At 40.1% G+C, this 24,563-nt stretch overlaps 1 protein-coding gene across 4 annotated transcripts in view; it reads right to left on the bottom strand.

The window, feature by feature from the left end:
* Window positions 1-24,563, bottom strand: part of LOC113051908 (E3 ubiquitin-protein ligase Arkadia-like) — a 40,968-nt gene that overhangs the window by 2,587 nt on the left and 13,818 nt on the right. The window contains exons 3-14 of one of the 4 annotated variants that reach the window (XM_026216077.1): window positions 23,430-23,556; window positions 12,589-12,746; window positions 8,292-8,510; window positions 7,856-8,202; window positions 5,218-5,470; window positions 3,694-4,063; window positions 3,022-3,147; window positions 2,505-2,622; window positions 2,027-2,107; window positions 1,413-1,508; window positions 1,017-1,103; window positions 416-519 (exon numbers count right to left, since the gene is read on the bottom strand). In XM_026216077.1, coding sequence (XP_026071862.1) covers window positions 416-519; window positions 1,017-1,103; window positions 1,413-1,508; window positions 2,027-2,107; window positions 2,505-2,622; window positions 3,022-3,147; window positions 3,694-4,063; window positions 5,218-5,470; window positions 7,856-8,202; window positions 8,292-8,510; window positions 12,589-12,746; window positions 23,430-23,556 — 2,086 coding nt within the window. The remainder of the gene's footprint in view (window positions 1-415; window positions 520-1,016; window positions 1,104-1,412; window positions 1,509-2,026; window positions 2,108-2,504; window positions 2,623-3,021; window positions 3,148-3,693; window positions 4,064-5,217; window positions 5,471-7,855; window positions 8,203-8,291; window positions 8,511-12,588; window positions 12,747-23,429; window positions 23,557-24,563) is intronic. The other 3 variants (XM_026216078.1, XM_026216079.1, XM_026216080.1) reach the window with 3 other exon arrangements.

The following is a 24,563-nucleotide window of genomic DNA, read 5'->3' as shown; positions in this document are numbered from 1 at the left end:
GTCACACTTTTTTTTCATAGTTTGGCTGGTCCTGCGACTAATAGTCAAGTGCGACTTATTTATCAAAATTAATTTGACATGAACAGAGAGAAATTAACCAAGATAAAATATTACCATCTACAGCCGCCAGAGGCGTTCTATACTGCTCAGTGCTGCTGTAGTCTACACTGAAGACATAGAGCGCCCTCTCGCGGCTGTAGACGGTAATGTTTTCTCTTGGTTCATGGTTCTAAATAAATGTGACTTATAGTCCAGTGCGACTTATATATGTTTTTTTCCTCGTCATGCCGTATTTTTGGACTGATGCGACTTATACTCAGGTGCGACTTATAGTCTGAAAAATACGGTAATACTGATTCTGAAAAATCTAAAATAATCACTACAATCTTAAATCCCTAGTATTGCATGTGTTTACCTGACATCCTCCCCTTCCTCCAGTATAGACAGACAAATGGTGCATTTCTCCTCTGTGTCTTCCTCCGCACACTCCTCTTCCTCTTGCTTACCATGCAGCTTTCTCTGTGCACGAGAAAGAAGTGTAACAGCCATTATGAGTAGAATCACTGCACCTAAATTCTCATAACCTGGTGAGCAACACTAGAACAGGCAATAGCTTTGTCTCTTCTTTCCCCCAGATATATAGTTTATATGAATGTTTTTCATTTGGTATATTTAATAAGCGATGTGGTTGCTACAAAAACAACCACACGAGAGCAGCATAGCATGTTACATAAACATACAGTAGCAGTCTATTTTTGGGATAAACAGCATGCTGATCATTTACACAAAATGCCAAGCAGCAGCAAAACCTAAACCTCAAGACATTGCACATTGTATATTTTTAATAATAAAATAAAAAACACACACAAAAGAAAAACACAGACACACACGTTGTCAGTGTGCTCCTCAACTAGATTGACTAGGCCATCGTTGACTATTCCTGCCCCTGTTAACATCTACACAATATGGGAGCTAAAACATGTTTTCTCAAACTAGTTGTTCACATTTTTTCTCACCGAGTTTGAGGTTGAGTGCATATTTTTCCCAACAGATGCCCATGCTTCAGGTGCTAACTGTTCCTCAGTGTCTCTCTCCTCCACCTTCTGTATTAGGGGGGGGGCAGGGTTTTAGATTACTGTTATTCAGAAATTTAATGCATTCTGTCATCGGCATGGATCCTTTTGCTACATAACAGTGACATTTCAAATGTCTACACTATGCAGCTTTTTGGCAATAAAAAGACTGGGTAAGGATTTCTGATGTATCTTATGACACAAAAGAGCTGATTATTATGGCTCTGGTTACGTTTTTGTGTATGTGTGTGTGTGTCTAACAGGAAGCCCTGTTGTAGACTGCCTCTTCAATATCACCAAACTGGACTTTATGATGTTTGGAAGAGAATGTGTTCTCACCTTTTTGTATTTGTGTGGATAGGTGCACCTCTCTATGGTTCCCTGAGAGGCCCCTCGGTTCACAGTCCCCAGACGCTCTTCTAAATGCAGCAGATCCTGTTAAAACACACTACTGGTTAAAAGAGCTTATAAACAGGTCATGTCATGAGAAATTCTTGGTAAAAATAACACAAAACCAGAAGGACTAACAATAACTAATCCCCATTAATAGAAGAGTCTGAGCAGCTGATGGTCTGTATATCAATCTGAAGAATCCCACAGTTAGAAGTTTGTTTTCTTTTTCTTTTGAAAAGTATGTGTAGTGTATTGTTTTATGAATCCATCACAATGCATCACAATACTGGAGACAATAAACTCAGCTTGTTAGTGAGCAGATCTGAGCTTTTCACATGCAAAGGGGGGGGGGGGGGGGGGGGGTTTCTGAAAGTTACAGCACACACATGCACTCAAAAATTATTAATTACTTCATTATTAATACCCTTTTAACAGCTTCTAGTAATATTAAAATAGTTAATCTATTCCAAATATATATTGCATACTTTATATTTGTCATGCATTCTTCAGGAAACCAACTTTAGATCACTGATGATTTTGGTCCACATTCCAGTTCTTACCTCATATGTGCGGCCAAAGGTCATTCTGGAGGAGATGTAGCGAATATGTGGATATGTCACCTCAGGCATTGAGCCAGTGTGCTGAAGAAAACAGAGACATACAATTAGTGACAGCACCACTCAGGAGAGAAATGGAAAGAAATGAGAGCGCATCTGTTTTAATCAAAGAACTCCCGTAATTTGGGACCAATGTTTATGAGGGGCATTAGAAATTATTCACACGTATGCGCACGCATGTCACTCCATGTGATTTTAGACTTTCAAATATATCAAATTCAAATTTCACACTTCAAATGTCTAATGAGCTTCCATTATAACTTGCAATGCATTATTCATGCACCCAATACAAATCACCCTGAAATAACAGATGCTATGGATACAAGCCACCATTAATCTGTGCCATACCTGAGAGCAAATCAGCTTTTTTATTCATGCTAATGTATGCATATATTTCAGTTGATGAAGAGTAGGGACTCACCATCAGCTGGAAGGGGAAATGGTGCAGTCTGGGTGGAGGGTGATAGTGTGGCAGATGCGAGGACAGGTGTCCTGAAGGGTAGGGAGCTACAGTAACACCAGCCTCGATGCCCAGCTCCCTAAAACAGCAACCAGCATGTTAAACGACAGCTTACAATACAATGTTGCTTGAAACACCAACATCATGACTAACAGATCCTGATATAATATAGTTGGGACACAATACCAGGCCACACATCATCCCATCACGTCACTTTCATTTAAAACATAAGTTGCTGATAAAGAACCAACATGTTACATCCTTGGTTAGCAACATATGAGCAACTTACATTTTTAAAAGAACATCTGAAGTAATTCACTAAATGTTAAGACTCTTCAAGCAACATTAACTGCAGACCATATTTTAATTCTAAATTCCAAAAGTGATATTGTAAAAAATTCACTGTAAATTCATGAGGGAACCCATGATTTCTGTGTTAGCGGTGTTCAAACTATCTGAAATATTTCATGTACTCTACCATGTGGTCCTCTGGTCAGCCTGCCGAGGATGCGATGACATAGTTTGAGGGACGTGAATGTGATGTCCGTGACCGTAGTTAGGGTGCATTCGATGGGGATGCGGTGGGGGTCTCTCATGTGCTCGCCTTAAGGAAAGAGGAATAAACGTTATAACAGAAAAAAAATTTACACGAACACAAAACACCTTAATGAAAGAGTTCTTCCTACTGCATAAGGCTTCAAGGGTTACTTCACCCAAAAAATAAAATTATATCATTAATTACTCACCCTGATGTCGTTTCAACCCCTTAAGAGCTTTGTTCATCTTCAGAACACAAATTAAGATATTTTTAATGGAATCTGAGAGCTTTCAGACCCTCCCATAGACAGCAACACAACTGAAATGTTAATTTGTGTTTTGAAGATGAACAAAGGTCTTATGGGGTTGAAACGACATCAGGGTGAGTTATTAATGACAATATTCATTTTTGGGTGAACAATCCCTTTCAGCTTTGCCATCACAGGCATAATACATAATTACATACAAAAATACATTACAAAATAAAATGGTTATTTTAAAATGCAATCATTTCACAATATTACTGGTCTTATTTTATTTCTGAACAATTACATATTCAGAAATATATTGGGTGTGAAATAGAGACTTGTACAAAAATATCACAGCAACTCACGTCGGGTGCTGCATCATTCTGCGTCTCTGAACCTCCATCCTCTGCAATATGTCATGCTGGTGGAGCCTCTGGACAGGGTTTGGGCCAAGAACGGGCAGGTGGTGTTGCAGCGCCTGGTGTTCAGGGGGAAGATGCTGCGGCAGAGGGGCACTGGAGCCTGGGAGATGATGGGAAGGCAGGGAGGGTGGAAGAGCTGGGGGCACCGAGTGGCCCGGGCCGTGAGAAGGCAGTGGGGTGTGGAAGGGGAGGACGGGGTGAGGGATGACATAGTCCCCCTGTGGAGGAGGCTGTTGAGGGGGAGGGGCATTGCTGTGGGAGTGAGGACAGGAAGAGGAGGACTGGTGGTGCAAGGGGCGTGGAAGAGGGCCGTCTGAAGGAGAAAAGCAGAAAGGTTAGTATAAATGTAAGAAATGCATCTATTATTCCTGTTCTTTTATTTCTGAATGATACAATTTTTTCACGGAAGTCAAAAACTGCATTAAAAACAACTGACTATGTTCATATTGGCTTATTATAGGGAAGATGGAAAGACTTTAATGGAAACCCCATCAGGGCTGCAGGATGGTCTGGATATTGCCCAGGTAAGAGTTATTATCCCGGAGTAGATGAGTTGTACTGTTTGCTAAGGATTTGACATACAGAAGGGAATGAGAAAGAAAGTAAAGGGAAAACAAAGATGAAGAATGGCCGCGAGATACAGGAGATAAATATAGCGAGAGAAAACGGAGAGAATGTGCAAACAGGTGCTTGAGTGAGCTGTGAGTGGCAATTACTCCACTAAATTCAGGCCCACAAGGGAGACCAGCTATGCTCATTTATATTCCACACCACGCTATTGTGAGCACAATCGGCAATTAAGTGGGACTGCTGGGCACACTACCTGCAGCACTTAACACCTTAAACATCAGGTGTTTCATCTAATTACCATAAAACACAGACGCCAACATCTCAGCATCTTCACATTCTCACTCACACACAATAAATCTAATTCTATTTATTGCTTGCTTCTTCGAATATCTAACAAATTTGAAGTGTAATGGCTCATATTTCCCAAGGCTACATACATGTAAGTTATATCATTGTTCTGTGGTCTCAATTTCATTCTGTAAATAATTATTTCATATTAGTCAATTGGTATATTGATTAGTTGTCAATACAACAACCATTATTTTAATGCGACTGGCCTTTATTTATCCGATTACTGTCATTTTTATTTATCAGGTAAAATTACCTAACTTTAAAATGAATTAAGCCATATGATTTAGAAAAATGTGTCACACAGACAATTTATTAAAACAATATTTGTGAAATGTGAAGATTTATATAGGAGAAAATATATGAAATATTCTGTTGTGACTTTCTAATTAAAGAAATAAAATCCATAACGGAAAATCACATTTTTGTTTTAAGATGCACTGTTTATATATAACAGTACAAAGCATTTTATTAAACCAGGACCATTCCACGCCTAAATAAACTAGTTTTGGATTAATAGTATAAAAATATTAAGGTAAATGTGCGTACAGGAAGGATGCATGTAGTGCCTGCAGGAAGAGAGCTGAGGAGGCTGGGGCTGAGGCTGGGCCACTATGGCTGAGCTGAAGGAGTCTGCCACGGTCTGCTGGCTGGGTCCAGGTGCAGCCTGGGAAACATAAGCAGGAGGCCGGGAGGCGGAGCCTGGACAGCAGGGATCGAAGGCTGATGTGCCGTGAAACCCTGTACTGCTGGATCCACTGCTACGCACTGCACTGCTACTGAGATCCACCGGCAGAGTCTGCTGAGACACAGAGAGAAACAGAAGACAGAAACCAGCAGTTAATCTAGCTGCAAATGTGATGTATTTGAACAAAGACATCTGTTCCATTAGCATATAGCTGATGAAGTGACTTTGAAGAAAATCGAAATGGTTGTCAGAGTGTTGCTTCGGGGTTGCTAGGGCATTTTATTACATAACAAAATATTATCATAATCATCAATAATATTTATTATTATTTTACAATATATTAAGTTATTTATATTTTTACTGTTTACATCAAGCCTTCCCACAGGAAAACATGATGCACTGGCGACTGCTCGTAGGTGTATGTAGTCGAGGATGATTCAAGCAGTTGTCAGTTTGTCACGTGAGAGTGCCATTTTGCTCCTGTTGCTTCTCATAACGTTGACAACACTATAATGATGAAAGTTACATCTACAGCAGATCCCACACGTGTCTCTTGTCTTGCAGCTGATTTGCTTGTATTCACAGCAGTCTTCTTTTAGTCAGCTGCCTGGAGTTTAATACATGGGGTTAGGGCTGTATATCTCGTGAAATAATATCTTCAACACTCTTCAATAAAGGCACATATCAGGTCCATATATATAAAAAATAAAAAAAATAATTAATTAACTAGCCAAAGAAATGATATGGATAACAACCAAAACAGTATTAAATGCCTCTCGAAACGAGGGCATTCAGTCCAAGTCTAATCCTCTACACACTCTGATGTATAAAACATGCCTGACAGCACCTCGCTTCACTCTGCACCTCCTGTCTGCGGCGCATATCTGATGATTAGCTAAAGGCACTTCCTGTTCATTGCCTCATCATCAAAGGCCAGAGACATTTGCCAAATGCATTCCACACAGAAACAACTCTGCTTTCATGGTAAATGCCCTGAAAGCCCAGCATGCATTGGGACAAAGTGTCATGACATTCGTGGCCAAAATTTTTTCAAACACAACATTCTCTTTTGTTTTGACACACAAACTCATGCACAACATGCACAGCAGCAGCCAAGGCAATTAGTTCAGTGTGAATTATTCAACAACACTGAGAGGATGGCCTCAAACTAAATCCCGACGGAAAAGCTCAGTTCTAGAAAAATACTTTGTTCATAAAGGTGCTTTGGATTTTCCTCGTCATCATCAAAAAACGAAGGGTGATTTAGTATTTCAAGAAGGCAGAATCTTAACTAATTGCAGACAAAAACATTTGCTGTTACAATATAAACCATGTGTGAAATGAAAAACAGACGGTGCTGTCAACAATACGGACATTATACTTTGCACAGTCAACATATTTTTTTGATTTTTTTCTCCTCAATTCATTTAGCAAAAAGATACCCTCGCCTTTTCCAACACACCCACAATTAGGGCTGCACGATATTGGGAAAAAATGACATTGCAATATTTTATTTTTCTGCGATATATATTGCGATATTTTTTCTTACAAACAAAAATGGGGTGAGCACACTTACATTCTCATTTTAAACGATTTAAACATTGACACCATCGTGTCAATTGATTAATATGCACGGGGGAGAGAGAGCAAGACAGCGCTCGTGTTGTTTGAAAATGGCTCTCTCTCTCTCTCTCTCTCTCTCTCTCTCTCAATTCAATTCATATTGCTTTATTGGCATGACATACAAAGGTACATATTGCCAAAGCATTGTAGATAGCAGAATAGAAACAAACAAAACTAAAATACATATATATTCATAAGAAAAAAAATTACATGCAAAATAAATCCATATACATTTCTATAAACATAGATGGTACTTCTAATGTACAGAGAGTCTGTCTCTCTCACGCTCGCGCTCTCTCCCTGTCTCTCTCTCGCGCGCGCTCTCCCTCGGTCTCTCTCGCGCGCACTTTCTCTCTCTCCCTGCCTCTCTCTCGTGCACGCTCTCCCTCGGTCTCTCTCGCGCGCACTCTCCCTCGGTCTCTCTCACGCGCGCTCTCTCTCTCTCTCTCTCTCTCCCTCGGTCTCTCTCTCGCGCGCGCGCGCTCTCTCTCTCTCTGTCTCTCTCGCGCGCACTCTCTCTCTCTCCCTGTCTCTCTCCCTGTCTCTCTCGCGCGTGCACTTTCTCTCTCTCGCGCGCGCGTGCTTTCTCTGCCCTATTAAACTTGCATGTGGTTTTCAGTCCTGTCAATGATAAACTTTCACTCTATGAAGGTTAAGCTGTGCAATTAATCTGCGATTCACATTGGTCAAGGGCTGGGGAGCAGCTGGCCCAAACAGTTAATGAATAACTGATCAATTACCACAGCCTACATCGCACATCCTGCGATTTGACTACTGGGATTCGTACATCGCGATATCGATGCTTAAACGACACATCGTGCAGCCCTACCCACAATCCAAGGTTCTCAAGAAGCGGTCAAGCAATTATTTAGGTACCTGGTCGTGGTACTGGTTGCTGCTGGTCACCCCTCCACAGGGCGCAGGCATGGCAGTGGGCCTCTCCAGAGGGCAGCTGGACTCTGGGAAGGTTAAGGAAGGAGGGACTGGGGTGGTGTGGTGGTGATGGTGGAAGTTGTGCGAGTGACCATGGGAGTGCTGGGAGCCGGAATGCTGGGGTCCAGACTGCGGTGTCGTCCCACTCTGCATGCACCCTGAGTGGGTGTGGCCTATGGAGAGGTGACCTGAAGACGGACCGCTGCAAGGAGAGTGCTGGGGGCAACAAGAAGGTAACCTGGGCATCGCCACACCTCCATTCTCACTAGACAAGCTTCTTCTGCGCTCATCTGATTGGGGGATAAAGACATATAATTAAAAAACTATTCATCATATCAATCGATGTCACTGTCAATTATTGGATAGTAGTCTCCTTTACCTTCAGTGGCAGTGGTGTTGGTGATGCTAGGTCCTGGCACTTCACCGTGGCTCTGAACAGCCAGTGTGCTATCGGGGGCGGCCGCTGAGCAGCTACTGGAGGGACCAGGACCCTCCCGTGGCGATTCTGAGGTACAGGCATTATGGGATGAGGAAGAGGAAGAAGAACTGACCAGCTGTGGGTGTGTGCTGTCAGAAGTGGTTGGCACGACTGAGAGATCTGAAGATGGATCAGCATATACAAAGACAAACACACAAACAGAAAAGATAAACCTTTCTGACTAGCCATGAACAATTTATATTGGTTATTTGCTGATATCACAATCTTTATTTTTATCAGTGTTGGTTAATACTTGATATTTAATTGTGCATATTATTTTCCGCTAGTTTTACATTTAGATTAGCCTTGCCTCCCATTCAAATTTTAGGGTCAGTAAGGTTTTTTAAATGTTTCCGAAACACATCTCTTATGCTCACTGAGGCTGCACGTTTTGATCAAAACCAGAAAAACAGCATTATTGTGAAATATTATTATAATTTCAAATAACGGTTTTCTATTTTATTTTATTTTCAAATGTAATTTATTCACGTGATTGCAAAGCTGAATTTTCAGCAGCCATAACCCCAGTCTTCAGTGTCACATGATCCTTCTAATATGAAGAAATAATTCTAATACGCTGATTTGGTTAAACATCATTATCAATGCTGGAAATAGTTTGTTTTGCTTAATATTTCGTAGGGGTGCTCCGATCACGATCGGCCGATCGTTTTGCGCATCTCGTCAGTAAAGCCGGTTTTCTAATCAGCGGTTAATTCCATCAGGTGCGTGATTTCACATAGAGCAGCTGTTACTACACAGAGCCGTTGTTAATAGAGAAGATGCGCAAATCCACTTCATTTTCAGGGTTTTTTGGCGCATCTTCTCAGTTAACAATGGCTCTGTGTAGTAACAGCTGCTCTATGTGAAATCACGCACCTGATGGAATTAACCGCTGATTAGAAAACCGGCTTTACTGACGAGATGCGCATTAACGATCGGCCGATCGTGATCGGAGCACCCCTAATATTTCGGTAAAACAAAATGTATTTGTAAGCATCATCTTTGAAGGACTTGTTTGGAAAATAATTTGTTTCTGTAACATTACACTTTACTCTCACATTTGATAAATGTAATGTGTTCTTGCTGAATAGAAGTATTAATTTCTATCAAACTGTACATTATAATGTTGTGATTATTAAATACTACAAGATAATTTTATTATTGAATAAAACGACTGATTTCAATTTTTTTCTTTTATTATTAAAGAAAATTAACTGATATCAGACAGAATTTAACCATCAGTGCATCCAACACTTTTGACTGCTTCTGAGATGCAGCAGCCAATGAGTACACCTTAAATATTAACTACAAGGGTCTTCTTAACTGAAAGGCGTTTTTTTTTCAACTGGCAACAGATGGTCTTCTCCAGCTCTAGAACATCAGTGTGATTGTTCATGTGCATTTTCACACTCAGACTTTATTCACGAAGTGGCCCATGAGGATAGCTACTCATTAACATTCCATTGTGAGTAATCCATCTGCTATTTCCTAGCAAATCAATTTCTCACTCCGTCAAAAGAAATGCAAATGCAATCATACCTCAGCCTTCTCTTTTACCTCCCCACCAGCTATAAACCCCAAACACAAACAAAGAGACTTTATGACAGTAAATCAAACAAAACAATGTAAATGAGTTCTCCTTTGACAAACCTTGAGATTTGGGAGCACATCAGATTAATGAGATAACACTTCACAGACTGTATTTCCTTCTCCAGAATGGCAGTTTAATTAGTTTCTATAGTAGTTTTTTCAGAGCTTGAAGAGCTCTCCCACCCCCTATTTATATATTTATTTATATTAAATAAGTACTTTATTAATTTACAATGTATGTATAGTTCCACAATTAATCAATAATTACAGTAAAAGTTTTCAATACAAATAAACAAGTGAAGTTGCGATACCAAACAGCACCACAAGGAGATGCCAAAGACCACTAAACCGCCTGCCTTTTACGACTATACGGATCCATTCAGAATCGTTAAATCTCTGACCACCACATAATCAGCGTTCATTATAAAACACTTTTGCTTTTAAACCAAATACATGCTGAAATGAATAATATTACTGACACCTGGACGTAGTCACTATTCTCTCCGCAATCGCTGGTGAAAATCGGCCGTGTTTGTGCATTAGTGCTGATTTGAACTTACTGATTTCATTCGTTTACTGGTTCCTTGGAGTTTACTAGCCGGTTTCTTTTCATTTAAAGATATTATTTTTGCTGTAAAGTACAGATTCAAATTAGTAATCAATAATTATTATTCTACTACGTACTTCCTCTGACGTGCTCTTGCACCTCACACACTCCTCTTGCATTCATTTATGTGACTGGTCGACATGGGTAGTGATTTCTATAGTGTCCTTTCTAATCATATATGGGATCATATAATCACCCAGACCCTGACGCTTTTACTCAGCGTACATGTTAATAAAGTCTCGCACCTTATTAATATCATCCTGGAAGCAAAATCTAATAGGTAGCATTTTTCGCTATCGAATTATGCTACCATCTTTTTTTAATGGGAGGTAGCAAACCGGCCCACTTCAAGCATTGGTTCTCTCTGTATCTTTGGGGCCAGTGGCTGATCGCATAACAGGCAGACATCGTCATTATGTTGCCTGCAACTGAAATCATAATTAAACTCAATTACACACAATAAAAGGGATGCTCTTGTTCTCTATCAGTCTATGTGGCTGTGAGAGAATGCTGTACAGATGTGAAGGCTATTTATGCTGCTGTGCATGCCGAAACGATACAGATTAATCATTATTAACGGGGCCTGAACACACAGTCGAGCTGCAGTCCACAGCACTGAACACCACTAACCGAATCAACCAGATTCATTCCTCGTCCCCCTCCCACACAGAGATACAGCTCAGAGACAGAGAGGGAGGACTGCTCACAGTCAAAGAGGAGTAGATTAGATGTGACATCTGATATTTCCCAAACCCACGCAGTGTTAAACTGGGTGATCTAACTCTCATTCCCTCCTTTATATTCCAGACCTGAAGACCATCATTACAGCACAGAGTCAGGGAGACGCTCATCAAATAACTCCTCAAACCTGTTAGATTTCAAATAATGGCCGACACACAAAATTATCTCTCCCTTGATTTCTCACGGCTCAGAAAATATGGACAGCAGATTGTTTTTAGTTATGGTTATGCAACGCTTTTCTGTTGTTTTTAAAGTTGTGGCTACTCATGTATATTGAGCACTTGAGTTAAGCATGAGAAGAAGTCACGACTGGAACAATATTTAAAAGGCCTTTTCATATTCTGAAACGAGGGGATATTAAATTCCTGTCGAGTTCCTGTTGCTTTCTCCCTTCGACTCCCTTTAGTTGGGCTGCTACACTGGATGGATATAGGTTTTCAGTCCTGAAGCCAGTGATCATGAAAAACACATGGATTCATACACTCCTGCTTCTCTACATCTAAAGATTTTATGATAATAATAGAATTAGCACAAACTGATACAGAGAAGACACAAAGGATAATATAGGAGGATAAATAGGGATGTGGAATGCCTTGGTACTATATTGGTTTTCTGCCATTATTAGTTAGTTTGTTGCTGGTTTACTGGTAAAGGTTTACGTTGGATAATTAATTGTTCATGCTCATGTCCACTACTTTTTACATTTAAGTATTAAATGATGGCAAAGGTAAAGTTAATCTTAAAAAACACTAATAATTGTATATCACTGTTAAATGTTATCTTTAGCTTATTTTTCAGCATTTTTCATACTGAAAATGATGTTGTGATCCCTAAATTCGCTTGAATTCACACTGAATTTAGTTTTTAATTTTGTACATTCTTTCAGGAAATTAGTATAAAATTGAATATCTTGCATAACGTTACAATTATTGGCTTACATGGGCCAGAACGGTAATATTGAGGGATCCATACAGGGCCCCGAACCTGCTGCACATAAAAAATGCTACTGTGCCCACAATTACTGACCATTAAATACCTCGATTAAAGTAAGAGAACAAATTAAAATGATTTACCTTAAATTAAGGAACAAATTAGTAAAATGTGGCCAGAAGTTACTTAAAACAGTGAACTAATAAACCAAACATGGCCACCCATTAATAAGCCATGGGAACCAGTTTAATTAGTGGCCACTATATCGATATTCTTCACTTAAGTCATGTGTACATCCCTATGTGTAAAGAATAGCAAAGGTCTCCTCACCGTCCTCGTCCACGGTGAGGTCCACCACCTCTCCAGCACTCTGTCTGAGTGGCTGGATGACGGTAGACAGGCGATGCCGGCCACGTCCCTCCTGAGCTCGGCTCTGGGAACAGCTGGGACCCCAGTGCATCCTGCCATGGCTTCCCACAGAGCGCAGCCTGCACAACACACAGATGACAGCCTACATTAACATAACTGGAAAACTAAATTAATCAACTGATCAGACGTGGTAATGACTGGGGGACGCACGATACAGATTTTTGCCAAATTTCTGATAAGCCAATTTTTTTTTTAATCATTTTGGGCAACAGCCGATGCGGATACAGATATATATTTCCTTTTGTTTTGAAAGACCAATTCTCTCCTGTGCAGAAACTATAAATAAATATATTTAATTTGGATTAGTTTTGAGCAAAAACTTATTTGTTAGAACTAGTAAACATTATTATTTTTTTTTTAATGAGAGTTAATTGAAAGCTTTGAAAATAACGTAATTTTTGATTAGTAATATTCATAGCTAAGGTGATGTGGTGATGTGATGTGCACGCAAGTGTTTAAAAAGAGCTCGCAGGCTACTGCATATCTGATGCACTCGGTTCTTTTTGGCATTGATTTGCCAGCATAACAGCAACCCCTAGATAAACAGAAGGCCTTAACGGACTGGCATTAGGACCCAGGTGAGGTGTTCATGGCTGTCGCTGATCCTGTTGTATACGCACACACACCCGACGTCTCATAGTGTACGTAATTTCTCAGATTAAATGGAGATTAAACGATGAACGCTGATGTTTACATTTTAAACCTTTATCAGTCTATTCTGATAACATCCCGATAGCATTGTGTATCCCTAGTAATGACTGGTAAAAGTGGTCAATCGAGGACAGAGCAAATGTGCTGCAGAGGCAGACCTGTGTTTGGAAAAAATTAAGAAACCGTGAACATGAACGCTTATTTGACTGGCAATTCTGATTTACACGCCTCTGATTGGTCATTGCGTTCACACATTCAACAAATATATCTGTGATTTGCTACAAAATTCAGCGCTCCAAAAACACATTGTGAACTGAAACCTTTGACGCTCTCCAGACACTCACACAAATTTGGGAGCATTCCTGTCAGCAGGTCGTTATTCTGTACTACCAGTACTGCGGAAAGGCTGGTATCATTACATTTATAAAATTTAAGTACTGGCTTGGTACCGAAATGCCAGTACTTATGAAAACACTATTGCAGAATTTAGTTTTGTCTGGAGAGTTTAAATAACATGGCAGTTTTCCAAAATCCCAAATAAATAATTCTGGAATTCTGGAATCACTCTAGGAATTCTAGCCCTCTGAGGATTTGATTCCATAGGAAGGGCACAGTGGCCCCGGCTGCCGTAAAGCAGAATGTGTCTGGGAATAGTGTTCTCCAGGCTGGGATTTAGGTGGCCCCAAGCCCCTGTGTCTGGAGAGCAGGGAAGCCCCCTGCGTCCCAACCCAACACTGGTGAGCCCGTTAACCACAGATTGCATCATTAAAACATCAAAACAAAATGATTACCAACAGGCTTGGAGGGGTGAGGGATTCTCTGGAGACCAGGGGAGTGACTCCAGAACAATCAGTTTCCTTGTGAACTTCTCAGTGAATGTGTTTGCATGCACATCTTAACAACACCCATTATGCTTAAAAAATCAATGATAAATAGGTCATGTAAACACTTTATAAATAGTGTTCTTTATATCAGGTAAAGGAAGTTTAAGTAAAATCAGTTCAGACACATAGATTCCGGCTCATTACCACAATATCCTTCAGCGTGCAAACACCTTTTCCGATGTTTTGTTGGTTTCATCGTGTGTAAGTCTATTGATGTTCTGACATAACTAGTCACGTCACAATCTGTGTGTACAACAGAATACTAAACTAGATTTATAAACATTTAAGGGAGCAGATCAGATTGAACGTTGTGCTCTCAGCATCAGTTTTCAGAGCGAAAAGGACTGACTATTACAGAATACCTCCTAAGTCCTTCAGAACATCTGTACTCAGAGGACGAATAAAAACAGAAGAAACAAATTACTAATTCTATGTCACTATAAACACTCAACGCACAATTCCTGCTTCTTTAATTTACCCCTAGGATCAACAAAAGTACATCCAAATTGCATGCATTAAAAAATCCATAAAATGAAAAGAATACATAATTGGGGGAGGGGGAGGGGGAAGTTATAATCTTAAAACTGAAACATACAGAAGCAAACAATCCTAATAATGGAAAGACTCCTAGGAGTAGAACTCTTATCTTAAATCAGCGGTTCTCAATTCCAGTACTCGTTTCCCTCTTGCTCTGTATATTTTGCATGTCTCTCTGTTAACACACCTGATTCAGATATTCAGCTTGTTAGAATTGAGCTCCGTGTATGAACTGTGTTCAGATTGACATGGTCTCTACACAGTGTTCATTGCTCCCTACTCCCTGAGCAGGGGAAATCTGTTGAATTTTACTTCACTTCGGAACATTCTTTCACGGATTTGCGCTGCACAACGTCTTCACACACGGACAAGTGTGACAACATATACATCTGTAAATAAATACAATTTAAATTCACGTCTCGCACACTTCAATGCACTTTGAATGGAACTTATATGTTTGCTTCAAATTGCAATCATGGCGGAATAAGAGAAACATACAAAATGTGCAGAACAGGGGGGCGCAAGGACTGGAATTGAAAACCGATAATGTTGTCATTCTAAGACTAATATAATGTCGTTTCAACTTATATAATGATAATGGCATAAAAATGAAGGTACACCTTTTCAAAGATCAGTAAACTTTTATTTTTAAAGAATATTTAACACTGAAAACATTTTAAATATCCATAATAAAAGAACAAAACAACCAAAAACAATAAACGCAATGGACTCTCAGTCTGTTAAAGAAAAATCACTTGAATAAATACCAAGAACAACAAATTAAATGGGTGAAAACAAAATTGCACTTCAAAAAATATTAAACATTAGGCTCAGACGAGAAAGAGAGAGAGATTTTATGGCAGATTCCGAGCAAGAAATACTAACATGTTGACTCTGTGTGGCTGTTGCCAGTTGTGCTAAACATTCTCTCTGAGCTGGTGCTTGTTGCACAAATGCACTTGTATTTTTGGGCCAACTTGGCCATTAAAGATATCTTCTTTGATTGTCATGCCACCGCATCAAGGGATCACCAGATGCATCAACTGCTTCTTCCTGGAGGAACTTGGTCAGCTCGGCATCAGCCTCCACTCTTTTTGGAAATGCAGTCTGTGCCTAACTGAGATGACGAGCTCTTCTGTTTTGAAGAAGGTTACTCAGCCTCTTCTTCTTGGTGAGTGAGGCAGCAGTAGGTTCATCCTTGTTTCCACCAGCAGCTCTGCTGCAGCTCTCACCACTGGTACCTTCTCAACATTCTTCTGGTCCTAAGTCCAGTAGCTCTTGCACAAGCTGATGTTTGATATCATCCAATGCACCTGCCTCCTCCATGCTGCCATGATACCTTGGATCCAAGATGGTGGCCTTTCTCAGGAAGACTTGGATTGCAGCTGACCTGTATTTTTCAGTCAGTACACTGCACATTTTGTTTAATACTGGCTGTCAGTGAAGTGTCATCAGGGCCTGGAGAGAGAAGGTCATTTTTAATCAGTTCCAACACAGGATTAACTGAGGACACCGTGACGTATTTTTCTCCTGAGAGGATGTCTGTGAAGTCAGCCAGTGGTTTCATTGCTGCGTTGATGGACTCCAACACAGAAACATCCTGCCAGGTTGGGTTGAGGTGGCAGTGTTTTTTGTCTTCAACCAGGACACGTCTTATGGCTTTTCACAACATCCTGTGTGAAAGATAATATATAAAATAAAATAACTACATGTACATTATTTATGATTATTAATTTGTATGTTTGTATGTTATATTATGTTTATATGACAGTTAGGGATGCTCATATTGACAATTTAACCATTTACCGAAAGTAAACATTTTGACCGATTAATACCATCATTTTTTTTATTTCTGCATTGTAATAAAATAAAATAAAATAAAATAATTATATTCTGTGTTGCAAATTAAACTATCAATGAATTAAACACCACTTACCAGTATTAGACGTTGTTGGGTGAGATTAGCCTCACACTGTGCCTTCCTCCGGTCTCTCCTCTTAAGCCAGCTAAGGTTGAATGCGTTGACCAAACATTTACAGAGTCCTATGGCACGCGCTGTCTGATCTTTGATGCTGTCCAGACCATGGGACACAGTGAGATGGAGGTTGTGACCAAAGCAATTGAGCCATGGCCAGCCAAGATTCAGCCCTTATTGCTGCAACAATGTTAGCACCATTGTCTGTAGTGATGCAAACTAGTTTGTGCTCATCCAGTCCCCATGTCTGCTATAGCAGACTTCAGGTTTTCTCCAAGGGGGTCAGAAGTATGGTTATCTGGGACATATCTGGTCTCTAAACACAGGCTCCAGTCAGCAGTTATATATTGTATAGTCAAGCTCATATAGGGGGTCATGTTTGAACTTAACCACATATCCGTAGTGGCAGAGAAAAATTGAATGTCTTTGATCTCATTTAGTATGTCATCTTTTATGTTGTTGTACAGTTGTGGAACTGCTGTTTGTGACACTTACGTTCTCCCAGGCAATTCATACTGGCTGTCAAATGTTTGCAGCATTCGTCGAAATGCCGGCTTTTCGACGATACTAAAGGGCAGCATCTCTTTAGCAATTAAGCGAACTACACCACTGTCACACCATTTTGGACTGTTCTGCTTGTATTTTGTTTGTCGACTAAATGCCCCAGTGATTGTGCACTGTCGAAAAGACGGAGTAGTTGTAGTCAGCTGGGAAAACTGCAACGGATGATTGTGTTTTAGGTGCATATGCATGTTTGTTTTGTTAGTGCTTTTAGTTGCTACGGTTTTACAACAATGCGACATACCGGCTCGCTCAGGTTAATTGGTTCACAACGGTCATTCTGTTTGAATCCGAAGTGCTCCCACACTGCAGCTGTCGCATTTGGCTTTGAAACCAATTCCATCTTTTTTTTGTTGTTGTATTCATTCAACTCACAACTAGCGTCTTCTCTCTCTCCCCAGCAGTCCCCTCAAGCACTCCCGCCTTCCAACACAAAGACCATGTGACTGACAAGCGCCGCCTCCCCACACAAAAGACTATGTAAATGCCAAGAGGGTTCAAAACAAACAAGCATGTAAATGGAAATTATCGTGGCCAGAAAAATTATCAAACTCATTTTTTTTTATCATGCGATTAATTGATTTATCGACTATCGCGACAGGCCTATGAACTAGCGGTTTTAAATACAGTATTTTTGTATGTAATGTTAGTTTTAGCAGTATGTTTGAAAGTATATTTTTCGATTAATGGTGACTTCATAGACTCTCTCTTGCACACCTGCGCAGTTTAAAACACTAAATAGTTATGACAAGAACAAATAGTCTCTCTCTTACCCCACCCATGCACGATAATATCGTGTATCGTCGATCTCACGGGCTGATGATATGACGATTTGAAAAATAACCATATCGCCCAACACCAACGCATGTCACATGCGACTCTTTTACCATGTGTTTTGAAGGAAGATCAACATTCGCAACGAAAAAATATGTGCAAACTAATGAAGCACAGATCAGTTAGTTCCTCACTTTCTGCACTGGAATACCTGAGGCTGTGCATGACGCTGCTCTTTAATAGGTGGAATCACAGGCAAATCCAGAGAAATCACCTGAGACCTGCCTCTAATTAGCCACAAGCAGGCCTGGGATTATTTTGTAAATTACACCAGCGTGGCATTTGGAGTCTGGTTGGGATGGGCTCTGTAAACACAGGAACTGACAGCGTGGTAACCGGGTGGGAGAGGAGGTAGGATTATTTTGGAATTTAAGGAATTTTAGGTCTTCGTCCACAGTGCCTTGTTAGCAAATAAATTACTGGAATTCTTCTTCTTGTACGTCTCACACAAGTTTACAGGGAGCGGGATCAACACAAGCCTGTTCCTGGAGCCAGTAGAAAGGTCTGACGAGGGACCCAGTCCCGATTTTGAAAGGAAATCTTGACATTTTTTCATTGGATTACCTTAATAGCCAGCCATTTCTTTAAGCAAAATGACAGAACAGAAGTCTATGCAAAATGTGTCAAATGCCTGTGTGTGTGGGAATTCTGCATTTAAAGACAGGGTGCTGTTTTGAGATGGGGGAAGGGTGAAACTGAGTCGCTTCAGCGGCTCACCAGCCAAGCAAGTGACCATACAAACACCATAGCATCTCCCTTTTCCAGTGCTACAGAAACGCTTTCAGACAAGGACAACATCATTTGAATCAGTCTTCTGATAAAATTTATAACTCAAACATACAGATTTGTCTCCCACTCTGCTCTAACCAGATGTCTGCCACAGCTGCTTGTGCATATTGTGGGTTCCATCAAATCTTACCTCCCCTCCTCTGAAGTGATAGTCCATCGATCTATATAATTTCTTATACTCATGCTTTTCCTCGTCAGTCTCCTCCATGTGCACTATAAACAAAGGATCTTTGTGTGGAAGAGCGTCATTGCTCATCCAGCTGACCTTAGAAACCCAGAGCCCCTCCTCCAGCAGAGAAACACTCTCAGCATTCTGCAGCATGCCCAGGCACCTCAGGGAGATGGGAAAGATTAAATGAGACCACTCTCGCTACATAACATACATCCAGTTCCCGGATACCATAGGTATGAATTTGGACTAGAGGAAGGAAGGAGTGAGAAGGAAAGCAGAACAAGAGGAAGGCCAAGAGAGATTATATGGGTGAAAAAAAAAAAAAAAAAAAAAAAAGAATACTAGGAAGTCAAATAAACCCTGTTGCACTACAGATTGAAGAGCTTAAGTCATGTTTCATATCTAGGGCCCTATGAAATCAGTTTAATCTTTTCCAAATAGGTCATAATAGGTCAATTTAGGGATGCTCTGATATTACAATTCTGATTGAATACTTACAGGTTGAATAAGTAGACAATAAATGAAAAATAGACAAAATTAAAATTCTACACTATTGTCTAAATAAATAAAACAATAAAGCAAAAAAAAAAAGTAAAAAACGTTAAAACTAAAGTCAATCATTTTAAATACTAAAATTAAATTTAGCTAGCAAATGTAGCATGACCCATTAAATATAATTATAAAACAAATTATTAGTACGAGTTATAATATTATTGCACTTTATTTAATTAAATAAAAATAAAATAATAAACTAAATAATAATGTGTGGTAATACTATTTAAAATTAAAAGGTATGTCTAGTATTAAATACAAATATATTTTTAACAATATATAAAAACATTTTCTCTATGGATTATTCATTTGATACTTTGCATTACATCTAAAAAAAACAACAACAACAGAACACAAGTTGCTTTTCAACTCACTGCTGTAGTTATTTGAGAGGTAGTAATCACTACTGCACAAACACACCCAAAAAAACACTTTATCACTGTATCTGCATTGCTAACAGAATGCAAACTATACCTATTCACCTTGCTATTCACAAAAGACCCTCCTTTTCCTCTGACCTTGGCCATGTGATGTTTTCCTAAGCTGTTAAGCCTCTCCCTCCCCCTTCACTGGAGTCCAATCCAAACCACAGCAGACACACGGTCAGTCACAAACACACAAGCCCACATTCTTGCACACCATCTCTCCCTCTCATCCTCACACTCCACGCTAAAGCCATATAACGCAGGACCGCATGATTTCAGCAGCGTTCCTATGCTGTTGCTTGAAGAGGGATGGTGGTCCTCATGACCTTTACATAAAATAAATGAGGGAACTGATTTTACCGATGCAGAGAAAACAATGTGCAAGTGGACGAGGGGATACCCAATTAAGCACACACAAACAAACAAAAAAAACTATATAACTGCTCTCTATATAGCTGGCCAAACGAACCACAGACTGCAAACAAGACAGTCTTCGAGCTTCGTTGATGGGATGTGATTCTACACTCAAACACAAAGCACATGACCGCAGGCAGGGAATAGAAATGAGACACAGCCCGCCTCAGCTGTAGGGACAGAGCACAGAGAGCACTGGTGTACTTTGTCATGTGATTTTACCAGTTAAAAAAACAAGGTCACATGAGTCTCACACTGTAACTGTGTGTATATTTTCCCACTTTAGTTGCTTCTATTTTAGAACACTTGATGATCATTTTATTTAATTAACAAAATATGCAGTACAGTGGAAAAAAAAAAATAACTGAAATCCGGTAGGTTTTGATTTGTTCATGCTTCTGTCGGCTGCATGAACATATACATTTACTTTCTCACGTCACTTGCTTTAAATATGCAGTTTCATTGGCTAACAAATGCATAGAAGCGACTAGCTGGATATAAACTAATGGTAACAGTCGTGACATCGAACATTTGGGTCACATTTTTTCTACCACTTGAAGTACCACTAAAGTTGGCATCCTCTCAGCCTTGTCAGAACACATACTGCTGTTCTTTCTCTACTAATGCAGCATCTACTCAAATTAATTACTTTAATGAATACTTTTTTATATGACACCATGTACTGTACTGTATTGTATACACATTATTTCATTAACTCACCACACACACACACAGGGGTGTCGAAATTAATAGTTTTTTCGATGACGATTTGGTATCGGTTCAGTAATAAACCATAACCGATTATAACGTACCGATGCTTTTCTGACGTCGCCTGGTAAGCACGACCTGGAGAAGCCACACGCTGTGTGTAAATCATGTCATGCACAATGAAATATGCACGGGGTAAGGATGGGCAAATGAATCCTCGTGAATCACTGAGGCTTTCCTCTGGCCTTTTCTTCACATTAAACTGAACTTGAGCAGTTCTAAAAAGAAGAGTGGGCAAATATTGTCTAGGATATTAAATAAGTCTAGGTGTGCAAAGTTAGAAAGATAAATATCCCAACAGACTAAAGGCTGTAATTAAGGGTGATAAAAAAAAGGTGGTTCAACAAAAAACTGACGCAAGTGGGGTGATCATTTTTCCAACTCAGTGATTCATTACAGCTGGCAACCATAAAATCACTTATTTATGTTTGTCTGAATGTTAAATAAGCATCCCTACAGGCTTGACTGACTGTGAAAACTTGTGCTTCACCAGAGGTATATGGGCTTCCTTGAACACTATGGGATAAAACATGCAAACATGCACCACTGAATAAACAGCCTGAGGATGTGTAACTTCTGAATGATTCAGGTTATTTGATAGACAATCACACCACTGATCAACCTCCAATGCATGGCCAATGATGACGACAATGTGGTACTCGACTGTCTAAACTTAATGACTTTGCTGGCAGGCGTGTGGTGGCAGCCAGCACTATTTCTGGCAGCAGTTAAAAAAGTAATAGGATAAATCGATAATTCTCAGCTTACGAATAGACACCTAACAATTAGGAGAGAAGCAGGAGAGCAAAACCTAATCAAGCAATGGAGCAGGCGTGTAGTTCAGTCAAAACCATATCAGATGTAATTGAGTTTAAAGCTTCTATCAGATTTCAAAGGGGAGGCCTTCTGAGAGCTCCATCTGACATAATTTGGGTGAACCCAGCCAAAATACCAGAGGCTGCAGCATTTATTAAATGGATATGGTGTGTGCAGCAATCTAAAAATCAAATCTACATGCAAAATCTCTGCTCTTCTGTGAACTCAATAGCCGCACTTCCACTGTCGAGCCAAAAGCGGGCTTGCTAGCGCATGCCAGGGCCAGTCATGTTTCCACTGTCACTTTCAGTGCTTGGACGGTGCTTCCTTGGGGCCAACGGCCCGGGTTTTTTGGCCTGACGAAAACCTTGGGTCAAAGCAGCCCAGCTGGGGCTAGAGGAGTGGTTATGAACAAAAGTGGAGTTTCTCCACGTGTGGAGAGCGTCAGCACCGCGGATAATTCATAAGGTTAACAGCTATGACACCAACATTAAAAACTTTAAAGGAATAGAGCCCAACCGATATATCGTTTTGCCGATATTATCTGCCAATATGAGCCTGTCGCTGATATATCGGTATCGGCGAATATGCTTCAGATATGACTCTTTTTTTTTACATAACATATAATGCAGATTAAATGCTTGAAATGGTGTAATTAATTACTTAGTTTGTCCAGCAGAGTGTGCTCCATTCTTTAGTACTGTGGCGACCTGGATGAAACACTTTAAAGTTTAAGTCTATGGAAAACCACTGAAACTTTGAACGTCCATATCTCCATAACAGCTCGGAGAATTCGCACAAAATTCAGGGGATCCCTTCAGCTCGAGGAACCCTCTGGAACGCAATCGTAGTGTACGTCTAGAGGTCCTCTTTCAAATGAGACCACTCAGTGTCGACAGCCCCCGGGGTTCAGGAGCTATGGGTGGTTAAATATGTGGTCCAGTGCCGACCGATCTAGCAATCCTGGGGGGGCACCGAGATGCGGAGAGTGGTGTTCGAGAGGGCTCCTCGAGCTGAAGGGATCCCCCAAATTTCTACACAAAAAATAACAGCCAATATATCAATATCTGCCTTTTTTTTACCCCCTGATATCAATATCGGCCCCAAAAACACATATTGTTCGGGCTCTACAATGGAATGCCTTCATAACAATGGAGACCACCAGCTTCATGCCTAAATACAGATATGCCCTCTCATCAGGTACCAACAGCTTCTCACCATAGTCCTAACCATGAACACCACATATGTTTCACATAATGCCACGTGAAGATCTTTAAATATGATTCATCAGACATTTATCTTTTGCAAATATTACGATACTTGATGAAATCCAGTTAAAAGGACATATTGATGGGAATTCTCACCTGAAGGCATCTCCAACCGTAACGATCTCCACTTCACTGTCCGTGGAGGTGACGTTGATCTCCTCGCTGGCAGGCACTGCAGGTGCAGGAGTCGCTTCAATCACAACCACATCCTCATCCAGGACACCTGAATGATAACATGGAAATTAAGCTCATCAATGCTAACATTCAACCAATAATGCACTTCAATCTACTTGCATAAAGCAAATACACCTGATTCAGAACAATTATGGAAACTGATACATGGAGATGAATTGATATAACTGAGTCAACAAGAACTCATTTTACTTTTATGGTATATTTCTATTATACATGTTAATTATTTTTGTAGAATAGCCTAAATGAAACCATGATTTCAGGCCTCAGTGATTTACATTGCGTGTCTCACTTCAGCTGAACTTGCATCTGCACTGATACTAAGTTGCTCTTTTGGTTCACACGGCCTTCAACATGTTCTTTTGATGAAAATAACACTGAATAACCACTTTAATATACAATTCAAATATGTGAAAAGTGAAAGCTTAATTCATGATGGTTCTAAACCCCCAAGGTCCCTTTTTTGTAGTACTAATGATGAGATTTTTTTCTTTAATATATGTTTTACTTAGAATTTTTACCCAATAAAATATCTGAGAGATCAGTGGTCATCATCTGCTTCGATCATTTCTTTCATAGTGTTATCTGAGCTTCCCAAGTCTTCTGAAAGCTACACTTGGCCCCACTCAATCTAGAGCAGAAGCAATATCAAGCTCAGTAGCTACAGCTGTTTAATTGAGGATGGTTTGGTTCAGCAATAGAGCCAACCAATGCTTCAGGCAGGCGCGCTTATGTATGCGCCGGGGAAGCTAAATGTAGGTCAAAGATATGCTTTGCAGTATGCTGGCACAGGCTTTTGTAGTACAGTCGCTCGTCTCTTTTCTGATTGGCTCTCCTTCTTGACTTCTCATTCTTTCTTTTACTCAAGCTCTGCCTGGAGTTGGTGTCAAGAGGCCCAGGGTGTGTTCAAAATAAAGCTCACAAGCATAGCTGGTTCATGTCTCAGGGCACATAGAAAACAACTTCTATACAAGCTCCATTTTGTACAGAAAATGACATCCAGAAATACATAAAAGAGACAACCTGAAAAACACTTAT

Source organism: Carassius auratus, chromosome 32 (assembly GCF_003368295.1).
Source record: "Carassius auratus strain Wakin chromosome 32, ASM336829v1, whole genome shotgun sequence".
Lineage (NCBI taxonomy): Eukaryota > Metazoa > Chordata > Actinopteri > Cypriniformes > Cyprinidae > Carassius > Carassius auratus.
Note: the sequence above shows the minus strand (reverse complement) of the source record. Positions and strands in the feature narration are given on the sequence as shown.